Genomic DNA, 13,497 nt, shown 5'->3' with positions numbered 1-13,497 from the left:
CAACATGTCTCACCTCCCGCCACAGGGCGGCTTTTCTCCTATTTCGGAACTGAACAAATGTACAGTCAGGTTTTATACCAAGACATTCCATTCCTAGGGGCAGGCAGGAGACAGAGGCCTTCCTCTTATCTCAACTGCAAGGGGCCTTCCTCTTTTACTAATCCTCCTCAGCACAGACCCTTCACGGGTGTCGGGCTGGGGGACGGTCAGATCTTTCCCATCTCAGGAGGCCATATCTCAGGCTATCACATAGGGAGAAACCTTGGACAATACCCAGCTTTCCTGGGGAGAGGTCCCTGCGGCTTTCCACAGTGCATTGTGCCCCTGGTTACTCGAGAATGGAGAATGGTGATGACTTTTATCAAGCATACTGCCTGTAAACATTTTATTAACAAGGCACATCCTGCACAGCCCTAGATCCCTTAAACCTTGATTCCATGCAACACATGTTTCTGTGAGCAAAGTTGGGGAAAAGTTACAGATTAACAGCATCTCAGGGCAAAGCAATTGTTCAGGGTACAGGTCAAAATGAAGTTTCTTATGTCTTCCTTTTCTACATAGACACAGTAACAGTCTGATCTCTCTTTTCCCTACAGTCATGAATAGCCATGCATCTATTATTTCTTTGAGAGGTGGGGGCCCATTTTAAATTAATGAATACTCAGTAGTATCCTTTTAAGGCAGTCATAGAGTAGCACAAGCATTTTCTCCGAGAAAAGTGGTTTGTGGTGGTTCTGCCTCTTCATTCTCCCTGTACTTACTCTGTTTTCCCTTGACCTAGTCTTCCAGTTCCTAGTGCGGAAGGGTTCTATACTGTAATTACTATTAGGGAAATATTGAAAATGGCTATGAAATGTTTTGAGTCCCACCGTGAAGATACCATGTAAATCAAGTGAAAGACTAAATTTTTCTGTGCCGTTTTTGTTTGTATTGTTAAATTTGTGCTATTTGAAAAAAAATATTAATCATTTCCTTCTGACAACTTTCCCAACTAGTTGAATGTTGATACAATCTTAATAGCAGTTAATCATTCAACAAACCTTTGTTGAGTACCTGCTAAGTACCAAGCTATCTTCTAGGCACTAAAGGTTTAGTTATGAATGAGAGTAAAGAAGTTCTTGCTCTCATAGAGTTTCCATTCTGATAAGGGAGATAGACAATAAATATGTAAACACACGTATAATATCAGGTAATGTAAATGCTGTGGAGAAAACCACAGCAGCTTCTCTTTTCTTTCTTCCTCCTGATAAAACAACTACAAACAGTCAACACACCCAGTTAACCCTGAGCAAGCTACCTAATTTCTTCATGCCTTTGTTTTCTTATTTGTAAAGCATATTACCCTGTTTACCTCACCAAGTTGTGTTATTTTTAAAAAGGGAGATGGAAAAGGGTTGGGGCAGTGAAAGATGCATGTGAAAGCCGTTTGTAAAACATGACTACAGGCCAGGCGCGGTGGCTCACGCCTGTAATCCCAGCACTTTGGGAGGCCAAGGTGGGCGGATCACCTGAGGTCAAGAGTTTGAGACCAGCCTGACCAATTTGGTGAAACCCCATCTCTACTAAAAATAGAAAAATGAGCTGGCGTGGTGGCAGGTGCCTGTAGTCCCAGCTACTCGGGAGGCTGAGACAGGAGAATTGCTTGAACCCAGGAGGCAGAGGTTGCAGTGAGCCTAGATGGTGCCACTGTACTCCAGCCTGGGTAACAGAGCGAGACTCCATCTCAAAAAAAAAAAAAAAGAAAAGGGGGCTATAAATGTAAGGTATTATTTGTGCTTGTTTAAATGGAGTCTGGAGTCAAAGATTTGTGTATTTGGTGTATCTCAGTAATTCTGTCTGCATTGTTTGCTGTTTAGATTATAAACTACTTGAGAGAGAAGCTCATGCCTTTTGGGTTGTTTTAGCTTTCATTACTGTTTGGTTTTGGGGAATTTCTAGTAAAATATCAATACAATACTTAATAGTTGCTGTTACTCTGTAACACAGTGGAATGAATTGAGAAAAGGATTCGGGCATCAGATGGATGATTGTGCTAAATGATATTTTCAAAAACCTAATCCTGCTGTTCTATAATGCTAAAATAGAAGAGTTTGAGCAAAATTGTCCCAGCCTTAGTGGAACAAAAAGCATTTTCTTTTTGGCATGAATTCTGTGCTGTAGGTACAAAATAAAGCATTTTGTATGTCAAAAGCTTCAGTCTCCATGATCCAGTATCTCAGCTAGTATCTCTGTTAAACATGTGTAAAAAGAAAAGTGACCAACAGAAGCAGTGTTTTTAAAAGCCCTAGATATCCCTTCCTAAACACCTACTCTGCTATAATCTAGAGAAGCAGTTTGCTCTAAACTAAACCATTTGATCTTCTAATTATGACTGTTGTCCTGTACTAAAAGTGATGTTTTTTTTTCAAAGGTACGTCAGCCTGTCATATGCATCAACAACCATGTATTTTGTTCGATTTGTATTGATTTGTGGCTGAAGAATAATAGCCAGTGTCCAGCTTGCAGAGTCCCCATCACTCCTGAAAATCCTTGCAAAGAAATTATAGGTAAGGGCCTGTTTTATATATGCATAGGAATAGGTTGAAACAATCTCCAAATAATGTGTATTTTGGGGAAGACTGAAATAGACTATTTTCAATGATGCTATTTGGCCAACATAATACTGAGTGGATGAGTAATTTGTGTAATGTATATGTGGAGCAACTGGGGCACAGGCACTGAGAGGTGCTAAGAGGAATAACCCTGAGAGCCTCACGGAAGTTACATTTTCGTAGCAACTGAACCAAAAGAAAAGCAGCAAGTGCTAAGGGCCCCCAAAAAACCCCAGAGAGTTCAGGCAAGAAACTTCAGCTAAGAACGCTGAGAAGGGCTTCATAAAGTAGGTGGCCTTTAAGCTGGACATTTAAATTTAAGGATGGATAACATTTCAGTGGTGAAAATTAAGGAGGGCATTTCCTGCAGGAAGAATAGCATGAACTAAAGTTTAGATACAGGAAAACACAGAGCATGTTTTCAGAAATGATCAGTAGTCTACTTTGGGTCTGACTACTGAAATAAGACAAAAGGTAAATTGAGACTTTAGTGCAGAGAACCTTGAATGACAGCTAAATCAGGGACTTGCTCTAGGACTAAGAAGAAGGGTGAATTGGGCATGATGGTTTTGAGCAAGGGAGTGGTATGATCCAAAATGTGCTTTACGAATATTACTCATGTGGTAATACATAGGTTGGACTATAGGAGTAGACAGGATGTGAGTAGGTCTGGTAGGAGGCTTTTGCCTAGGTGATAGAAAATGTAAGTTTGGATTAAGGGTAAAAAACAAATTCCATGCCCCATTAATATTTGGTGGGGCGGGGGAGCAGTAAAACTTGAACTAGAGGATCCTTGAAAAGGAAAACTTCTAAAGAGCCTTTTTAGAGTTTGGTTTTTATTCTACTCATGTAAGTTATTTATTTTAGGTTGTAAAAATTAAAATGATTTCTACTTATTTTTGCTATAGGAAAACTTGAAAGTGAATCTATAATTAGCCAACTATAGAAAACATTTTTCAGAAAACTTAAGAAGTCATTGTAATAGTCCCAAGTTAGGGAAAATGGACTTAAATAAGATTTTTTTTTTTTTTGAGACAGAGTTTCGCTCTTGTTGCCCAGGCTGGAGTGCAGTGGCACGTTCTCGGCTCACCGCAACCTCTGCCTCCTGAGTTCAAGCGATTCTCCTCCCTCAGCCTCCCGAGTAGCTGGGATTATAGGCACGCATCACCACGCTCAGCTAATTTTGTATTTTTAGTAGAGACGGGGTTTCTCCATGTTGGTCAGGCTGGTCTTGAACTCCCGACCTCAGGTAATCTGCCCGCCTCAGCCTCCCAAAGTGCTGGGAATTACAGGCGTGAGCCACTGTGCCCAGCCAAGATTTTTACAAAGGAAATAGAAAGGAATATATATGCTACAGAGCTAAAGAAGTACTAGTAGGACTTAGGAAATAAGAGATCTGAAGGAGCAATCAGAGTTGGCTCTTGGTACCTGGGTGAAGTCTGGTAGAGGACTAGTTCTCTGCTGTGTTGCATGCTACGGGGTTAACCTCTATCTGTTTTTTTTTTATACCTGCTGAATTTCACCAAGGAGTCAAGTCTTTTCTTGCAGAATATGAGCTTTGATGATTTGAATATTTTCCCCCAGCTTTTCTTCTCATCCCATATCCTTTATTCATTCATACCTAAGTGATATTTCATAAATTCTCTCAAGGAAAATAGTTCATCCATTTTTGCATTTTGATAGAACATCCTGAAAAAGAACATCTGTAAAATACCTTTGCTATTATTATAATGCTAAGAAGTACAAAGAAGGTAACCAGAGCATCAGTGAAGAGCTCTCAGGAAGAATCATTGTGAGTGCATTTGTAACAAGTCATGACATGCAGTTAATGCCATGACTTACAACTAGGCTGTTAGAATCTGTGAAAAGACACATTAATCTATATACATAGGTATATAGCAGTAATACTTTTTTCTTTTTTTTTTTTTTTTTTTGAGACAGTCTCGCTTTGTCGCCCAGGCTGGAATGCAGTGGCGCAATCTCGGCTCACTGCAAACTCCGCCTCCCGCATTCATGCCATTCTCCTGCCTCAGCCTCCTGAGTAGCTGGGACTACGGGTGCCAGCCACCACGCCCGGCTAATTTTGTTTGTTTGTTTGTATTTTTAGTAGAGATGAGGTTTCACTGTAGCCAGGATGGTCTTGATCTCCTGGCCTCATGATCCGCCCGCCTTGGCCTCCTAAAGTGCTGGGATTACAGGCGTGAGCCACCGCACCCAGCCTGTAATACATTTTTATATAATCTGTTGGTTAAATGTAAATGTAATAATTGGTTTTATTATTTAAATATAGTCTAGTTTTCAGAATTTGAAATAGTCCAAATGTGATAATATATAGCCCTTTCCTCCACTGAGTTTGCTGTGATAAGATATATAGATATGTAAACACAATGTGATGTATTACTGAAGGTATTTCTTATGGTGTTATTTGACATATTTTTTTTTCCTCAAGATTAGGATAGAGAAAAGGCCTAAATGTTAGCCCCAAGTGTGTACATAAGGGGAAGGGTAGATATGAAGCTGGGAAGCTATATAAAAAATACGAAAAAGGATCATTTTCATTCTTGCCGAATCAGAATGAAAAATTAGGATTTTTTTTTTTTTTTTTCCTACAGGAGGAACAAGTGAAAGTGAACCTATGCTAAGCCATACAGTCAGGAAGCATCTTCGGAAAACTAGACTTGAATTACTACACAAAGAATATGAGGTAAACAATAATCAAAGTTTAAAATTTTGTTAGTAGTGAATTCAAGGTAAAAACTGACCTACCTCAGTCCCCAGACTTCTTAGAGTAAATATCCAATGAAACTTTGTTTTAAAAGCCTATAAAAAGAAATTGTTTGATAAATTCTTTTTCTTTTTTCCTTTCATGTTATAAATTGAGGAAAGAGTTTTTTGTTTTATTTTTTTTCTTCAAGTACCAAGGAAAGGGGGAATGGGATTCCAGAAAAAAGAAACAGATGGAAGCATTTCTTTTTTTTTTTTAAGTTAAAATTTGTACCTCTACAGACATGTCATTTTGTACCGCTACAGACATGTCATTTTGTATTTGCTTCCTCAACAAGTTGGGAGAAAAAGGAAATCTCCTTGTGAAAGCCAGTCCGACCTCTGCAGTCATCAGTTGCTTCTGCCTATGAAGTTACTGATGATTATAAGCCTGATCAATTCTAGTAAAGTAAATACTATACCTTATGTCAACTGCCAGCACAGAGATTTTAGTGTGAAACATGCTATTTCCTAATTATTGTCTAGAGGTGAATGAACAGGATGATTGGACATGGTGATGCTATTTTTACAAATAAATTCATGCTAATAGAATACATAAACTTTTGAATAGTACACATTAAGCCCAGTTGTCATTTTATGTTGACTGAAGAAGGAGATATTATCGATCCCCTCTTGACTCAAAATATCTTTCAGTTTAACTGTATACAGGGAAGGTGCCTCGACTGCCTCAAAAATTTTTGGAATGCAGTGGGGCATAAATACATGATTGAATATATGTTTATTCATATATGTGTTCCTTACCTATATGAATTTGCTTGTTTTATGAAAATGCTATTTAAGTTGAAATGTATTGCAATTTAAAATAGTAAGTAGTACTATCTGTGTGACATTTAATGCTAAAATGTATTTTTATATAATGAATATTTATCATACTCAGTAAACAAATTAATCCTTTGGGAGATCACTTGAGCTACTTGGGAGTTTATTTTCTAAGAGAATTTTTAACAACCTCAATTTAAGGTGACCACATATTTATTATAGATGAATAAATGGCATCATAGTAAGAAGTTCTAACCCAAATGTTTAGTGACTGGTTTTAAGATAATAAACAGTTCCAGAGTGGGAAAGCTAATACTTGCAATAGTCACAGTAGTAATTGAAGAACCAGAATCCAGAAAAGTTAAAAATTCAAAATTAACTACAGATATTATTCTGGAATGAAAAGTAGAAGGAAATGGTAGATGGTTTCACTCATACTTCAAATATAGAAGTGAAAATATAAATATCAAAACCCTAACGATCATCTTTTTCTTTTTTGAGACAAGAGTCTCATTCTGTCACCCAGGCTGGAGTGCAAATGGCACGATCTCGGCTCACTGCAACCTCCGCCTCCTGGGTTCAAGCAATTCTCCTGCCTCAGCCTCTCAAGTAGCTGGGACTACAGGTGCCTGCCACCACACTCAGCTAATTTTTTGTATTTTTAGTAGAGGCGAGGTTTCATCATGTTGGCCAGGCTGGTCTTGAACTCCTGACCTCAGCTGGCCCACCCGCCTCGGCCTCCCGAAGTGCTGGGATTACAGGCATGATCATCTTGATAACTCTGTACAGTCAGCCCACCATATCCAAGGGTTCATCATCTGTGGATTCAAACAACTAAGATGGAAAATTAAAAAAATAAATATATATAAAAATAATGCAGTTTAACAACTATTTGTATGACATTTACTTTGTATTAGTTATTATAAATAATCTAGAGATGATTTAAAATGTATGGAAAGATATACATAGGTTATATGCAAATACAGCACTAGCGATTTTCCTTCAGGAACTTCAGCATCCACGGATTTTAGTATCCCTAAGGGTCCTAGAACCAATCCCCTGTAGATGTGGGGATGAGGTGGGGACAAACTGTACCTTTTTTTTTTTTTTTTACCCTGCCCCCCTCAGTGTACTTTTAAATTCCCCTCAGTAAAGCAGTTTAATATGCCTCAAGTTTTTTTTTTCCAAATGGAATCTACTTCCCTGTTGGAATTCATGTGACTTTTCTTATTTTCTGGGTGATATCTTAAATAGAATCAAAGATTTGGCATTTTTAAAAATCACAACTAACATTGAATTAAAATGAAGGCAACATAAATCCCAATTTTTATCAGTCAGGCCACATTTTGAGAATTTAAACTGTATGTGACTTTCTCCCTGCAAAACTCTTTTGATGTGTAAAGAATCTATGTATCTACAGAATTTTAAGTACAAAATTCAAACCACGTTGGCTTCAGTTTAGCATATGTGTGTATGTGTTTAGTGTCTATGCCTGCCTCATGACTATGCAATGCTTTTTCAGGACGAAATAGATTGTTTACAGAAAGAAGTAGAAGAGCTTAAGAGTAAAAATCTCAGCTTGGAGTCACAGATCAAAACTATTCTGGATCCTTTAACCTTGGTTCAGGGCAACCAAAATGAAGACAAACATCTAGTCACAGATAATCCAAGTAAAATTAACCCAGAAACTGTAGCAGAGTGGAAGAAAAAACTCAGAACAGCTAATGAAATCTATGAAAAAGTGAAAGATGATGTGGATAAGCTAAAGGAGGTAAGCTGTGGTTTTTAAAAATCTATTATGGTTGTTTTTAAAATAAGTACCTTCAAAAGCATAAATAGCCATATTATCTTGACTCATCAGATGATTTGTGAGGAAAGGACAGAATATCTGGATGAGCATTTATATGCAATAAGAAGACTTTTTCTCATTTAAATGTCATTAACTGCCAAGAAATATCAGGTGGTTCCATGTGTGACTATAATTAGAGACTGTTGTGCTTCTGTATAAGATTGCATCTTCTTCTAGAAGAGTAATACCAATTTAGAGGATGTGTTTCTGTTTCGTCCTCTTTGTGGTTTGCCATAGTTTTTTTAAGCTTATATCAGCGACTTCCCCTGTGTACCTAAAAACAAACACATACCCATTTTCGCACCAATGAAAGGAAAAGTTTTGACCTTATCTTTTCTATTGCTACCACTCTCTTATTTTTAAGATTGTAGATAGATAAATAAAGGCTTAGTGACTAATTCCAGGACAGCAATAAGCAGCTGCTTTAGACTACTTCATGCAAAAGAATGTTGTGATTTATGAAACTGGTTCGTTTTTTTCAGTTAGTCTTTGAACAAGATACAGCATGGTGAAAAAGGCAAACCTCTAGGATTTTTCAGCCTAGAAAGAGAGATAAGATCCATGCCATCAGCACTAGATGTTCCAGTCAACTCCTACAACACCATCTTGACCCAAGTGACCAGCCTTTAGCTTGAGTTCTAGTTTATCCACAGTGGAGTCCTCTTGTGCTGAAAGGAGATGGCTTTGTAGTACTCAGTTCTACAATCACATATGCAACTATTTGCATTTCCTTAAAATACTATTCCCGTGTGAAATTGCTAAATCTTATCTCTCAAAATTATTAATGAGCTCCATATGGTATTTTAAAGAAGTTCCCCTGTATATTGGCTCTCAGGTCCTCAGGTTAAGTAGCAGAGAAATACTTGCAACTTAGATGTAAGCCATCTTCCACATATAAAATAAATGTTGTTTGGACTCAGTAAAGGCCAGGGTGTGGAGGAGAGAGAACCTAGTGCTTTTAGATAAAAAAGAAACTACAGACATAATTGTACTGAGTTTGTTATAAGTGTGTAGGAGGGGGAAGTGCATAGTTTCTTTGGGTATTGATGGCCAGTGTTAGTACCTTGATTTGTTAGAAGACAATAGGATACTAAAAGGAATGCCAACTGGGAAATTACAGTATTTATCAATTTGCCTTGTTCCCTTTAATTTCCCTGGTTCTTCTTGAGCCATTGGTAAGCACTATATGATCTCCTTTGTAGTTATTAAACTTCGTTTAAAGTTCTGGCAGTAAATATTTCTTAGAACATGAGGCTTATAAGGGTGATATGAGGGATGGATATTAAAGAAGAATACATAAAGCACAGTTAATTTTCCTTTGCTCTTTAAATGGTCAAATGTTAAATTCAATACTCAAAGCTACCCTGGGACTTCAGAATTCTTTGGGATATTGAATAAGCCCATTTTCTACGCCTAGTGATGCTAGTAGGTAATAGGCTATAAACTGGGACATAAGTGAATGAAAAAACATGAACTGCAGAGACAAAAACTAAAGTGTGGAGTAATAACATACTCAACATAATCAAATACAGGAATACAAAAGATTCAGGATAAAGGACTACTTAGCATGAATGAAATGGACTTTTTTTCTGATGTTACCTGGAATGGGTGAGTTTTGAACCATCATGAGGCCAGTGTCATTACCCAATCAGTGTTGAGAATGCAGGAGAGTTAGCTGAAATATTCATTATTCTTTTAGGTGTAAAAGATAGGCAGAACTCTGCCCTTCATAACTTTTACTCACCTAACCCTCTTGAACTTGAAAAGATTCTGATAGTTGAGGAACTAGCCAGCCTGTAATGAGAAGTATTAGAGAGTCAAAGGACTGTTGAGAGACTTTGAAATATAGCCATACAGTAGTGGTGGGGGGCAGGGAAGGGGAAGGGAAATCAAATGAGTTTCTAATTTAAGCTTGTCATCATCATCAAAAAGCATTCACTAAGTGCCTCCCCTTATGGTGCTATGCTTGAGAGCTTAATTCATTGTCTGCATATATGAGGAAGTAAATGGCTTTCCTTATATCTTCAGAGAAGCAGTAATGGTGTTTATCAATCACTTAAAGAATTAACTCTCCACAGTCCTGGTTGGTGTGCATTCATAAAGATAAGCAGGTGCCTAGAGCCCAGAGGGAACCTGGATGGGTCTAAGTAAGGGAGTTAGACTTTAAGCCCCCAAAGAATGTTCTATACCTTATTTCTCCTGTGATCCTTGCGCTGCAGCTTATGTGGGTAGGTAAGTAATACAGTCAGAAGTTCTGGAAATTCATCAAAGTAATAGCCAAATTTTTGAAATATGTTTTAAAGGCTTCTCGGTTTAAACCTTTTTTGGTGACAGTTATTCTTGTGACCCATTCACTTTAAATGTAAACGTTCTGGTCAAATAATTTTCCTTTCCCAGGTTAGTGAGGTTGGTTTCTAGTCTAGGGAGTGTTATTTTTCTTTGTAATACATAAAAGCAATGAGTAGGGAATTTAAAGGAAGTAGCTTCCAAGAAGACTCTAAAATTTAAGCACACTAGTTTTCAGTGTGTCCAGAATTAGTGTTGAGCCTCTAGATTTTCTAGCAATTGGTGACCTGTTAGGTAATTTTTAGGTGTTATACAATTCAAGAAAGAAAATCATACCTGGAAGGTTTTTTTTTTTTTTAATCAAAGAACAATTCATAGAATTTATTAGAAAATACTTATCCAGGCCTGGCAAGTGGCTCATACCTGTAATCCTAACACTTTGTGAGGCTGGGGCAGGTGGATCACTTGAGGCCAAAAGTTCAAGACCAGCCTGGCCACTGTGGCAAAACACCGTCTCTACTTAAAATACAAAAATTAGCTAGGCATGGTGGCACATGCCTGTAGTCCCAGCTCCTCGGGAGGCTGAGACAGGAGAATCACCTGAACCCTGGAGGTGGAGGTTGCAGTGAGCCAAGATCACACCACTACACTCCAGCCTGGGCAACTGAGCAAGACTCTTTCAAAAAATATAGATAGATAGATAGATAGATAGATAGATAGATAGATAGATCCAATTTTGAGGGCCCTAGAAGTTGTGAGCCAGAACTTTGGAAAAGCCTTTTTGAAGAAAAAAAAATCAAGTGGTTAAATCATATTAGATTTGTTATCACTAGAAAAAAATATTTTTAAACAGCACCCCAGAAATCAATTTCAAAGCTCAAGAATTAACTCTTCAGCATTAGTTTGCTGATATTGCATGTGGTATAATGTTACCTTGCCTAGAGTATTCAGTTATGTGAAAAAGAAAAAAATCACACATATATTTGCCATTAGTATGGTCCCTTAATGACGCTAAGCTAACTAACATAGTTTCGTTTATTTCCCTGGATAGGAGATTTGCAAAGTGCTTGGGGAATATGGATTTAAAATGCTCAGTAGTATTCACAGTTTCTGAAGTCATTCCCAGTAGTGATTTTAAGTTTCTGAAGGCCATGTTCTACTATTCAGTTTTCTGATATTATCACTCTAAAAAATACAGATAGCTCATGCTGTAATTTTTACAAGGCACTTTTATTGTAGCTTTTGCTTACTTATTTTCAATTTGTTATTTTAGGCAAATAAAAAATTGAAATTGGAAAATGGTGGCCTGGTGAGGGAGAATTTACGACTGAAGGCTGAAGTTGATAACAGATCACCTCAAAAGTATGTATTTTGCTCACAGAGCAATGCTTCAGATTATGTCAATATTTTAGACTAGGCTGCTGTGAGGGTTTGTTTTTTGTTTGACTCTTCATTTAATCATGTAGATTTAGGTAGAATGTCTTGCCTTTAAAAGTCAAGTTTATACTTCGTGTTGTTGGTAAAATTTTAGTCTCGTTTAAAGCTAATTTTAAAGAAGGAATTTTATGCCTGTACTTTTTTCTTATCTGGTGAATAATGTGACCTAACACAAGTGAGCATTGACTTGGTTTTACATATAACTGTTTAATAGTACTAACATAGTAGTGAGATTAAGGTAATGCCCTTTAGCTATTTTCTTAGTCTTAGTAATAGTTAATGTTCATATAGTTCTTTCTCTTTGCAAGATACAACAACCTGTAATGAAGAACTATTATTATTCTTTATTTCAGATGAGAAAATGGAGGCATAAAGAGATTAATTTACCTAAATCTTCACAAGTGGAAGTGTTAGAAATAGCATTTGACCGGGGGCGGGGGGTGGCACGCGATGGCTCATGCTTGTAATCCCAGCACTTTGGGAGGCAGAGTTGGGCAGATTGTCTGAGGTCAGGAGTTCGAGACCAGCCTGGGCAACATGGCAGAACCCCGTCTCTACTAAAAATACAAAAAAATTAGCTGCGCGTGGTGTCAGGCACCTGTAATCCCAGCTACTCGGGAGGCTGAGGCAGGAGAATCACTTGAGTCTGGAAGGCAGAGGTTGCATTGAGCCGAGATCACACCACTGCACTCCAGCCTGGATGACAGAGCGAGACTCTGTCTCAAAAACAACAAAAAGAAATAGCATTTGACCTTAGATAGACCAGCCCCAGAGTCTGTGCTCTTAACCATTACACTAAAAAGCCTATCTGAAATAGAATTTAGGACATTGTTCATTGAATTTTTTGCTGATTTACAACTATACAATTAAGTGATCTTATTTTTCCCTTATGGAGTAGTTTTTATTCCATTCCAGAAGATAAGAATTTGCAAGTATTGGACTGCTTAACAGTTTGTCTGTTCAATATTTTAAGAAAGAGTTGGGATTTAAGGGTTGCAAATGGAGAAAAGATCACAGACAGCACTTAAGGTTCTTCTTTTTCTAGAAAAAAAAGATGACAAATGAGAAGACAATATAGCCCCCAATGTCCAGCAACCTCTCTGAGGGATGGCACGTGAGAACGCCACACTTTCTTCCCATCCAACCACTGGACTTCATTTCTTTCTAATGGAAAAAGACAATGCAGGAATAAGCAAACGGTGGAAATTTATCCTACCAGAAATAGCTCTCTGCTTGTCATTTGAAAAGGAGGAAATGTTGCTCTTGGTAAAACCAGATGTGGTATCAGGAGATGGCAAAAGCTAACCATAATTACTGGAGGCAGAGATAACTAACCAATGAGAAAGAAGCATGGCTTTTACGTTTAAGTAGTTTCTTCCCCTGTGCTCTCCAACCCTGTTTTTCTTTCACTTCAGATAATGTCCTACTTTGACAAATGAGTGAAATAAGCTTAGGAAGTGTTACTGTTATGCAGTGGTTTGAATCTCTACGCCTATCATTTATTGGCAGCTTGCCTTGCCAGTCACAGTAATGCTTGTCCATTAGCCATTTCCCACAGCATGCTGAATGGAACGAAAGCTATTTTGTTTGTAGCTCTTATTTCTTGAAAACTTGCCCACCAGGTTTCACATTTAATGCCAGCCACAAGGATGTGTGTTTTAAAATATCCATGGCTCAAACTGGATAAAGAACTGAAGAATCTCACCTGAGGAAACTTGGCCTCTGTCTACGTTCAGAAAAGGAGCTGCACATCTGAATCCAATATAACTTTAGGATTTTCCATCTTTAACT

The 13,497-nt window shown here is 37.8% G+C and overlaps 1 protein-coding gene across 2 annotated transcripts in view; it reads left to right on the top strand.

The window, feature by feature from the left end:
- OBI1 (ORC ubiquitin ligase 1) overlaps window positions 1-13,497 on the top strand; it is a 43,963-nt gene that overhangs the window by 11,810 nt on the left and 18,656 nt on the right. The window contains exons 2-5 of one of the 2 annotated variants that reach the window (XM_003257363.3): window positions 2,411-2,546; window positions 5,204-5,295; window positions 7,657-7,905; window positions 11,543-11,631. In XM_003257363.3, the coding sequence (XP_003257411.1) occupies window positions 2,411-2,546; window positions 5,204-5,295; window positions 7,657-7,905; window positions 11,543-11,631 (566 nt within the window). The remainder of the gene's footprint in view (window positions 1-2,410; window positions 2,547-5,203; window positions 5,296-7,656; window positions 7,906-11,542; window positions 11,632-13,497) is intronic. The other variant, XM_003257365.3, reaches the window with a different exon arrangement.

The sequence above is a fragment of the Nomascus leucogenys genome, chromosome 5 (assembly GCF_006542625.1).
Source record: "Nomascus leucogenys isolate Asia chromosome 5, Asia_NLE_v1, whole genome shotgun sequence".
Lineage (NCBI taxonomy): Eukaryota > Metazoa > Chordata > Mammalia > Primates > Hylobatidae > Nomascus > Nomascus leucogenys.
The sequence above is the reverse complement of the archived record's forward strand: the minus strand, read 5'-3'. Positions and strand labels throughout refer to the sequence as shown.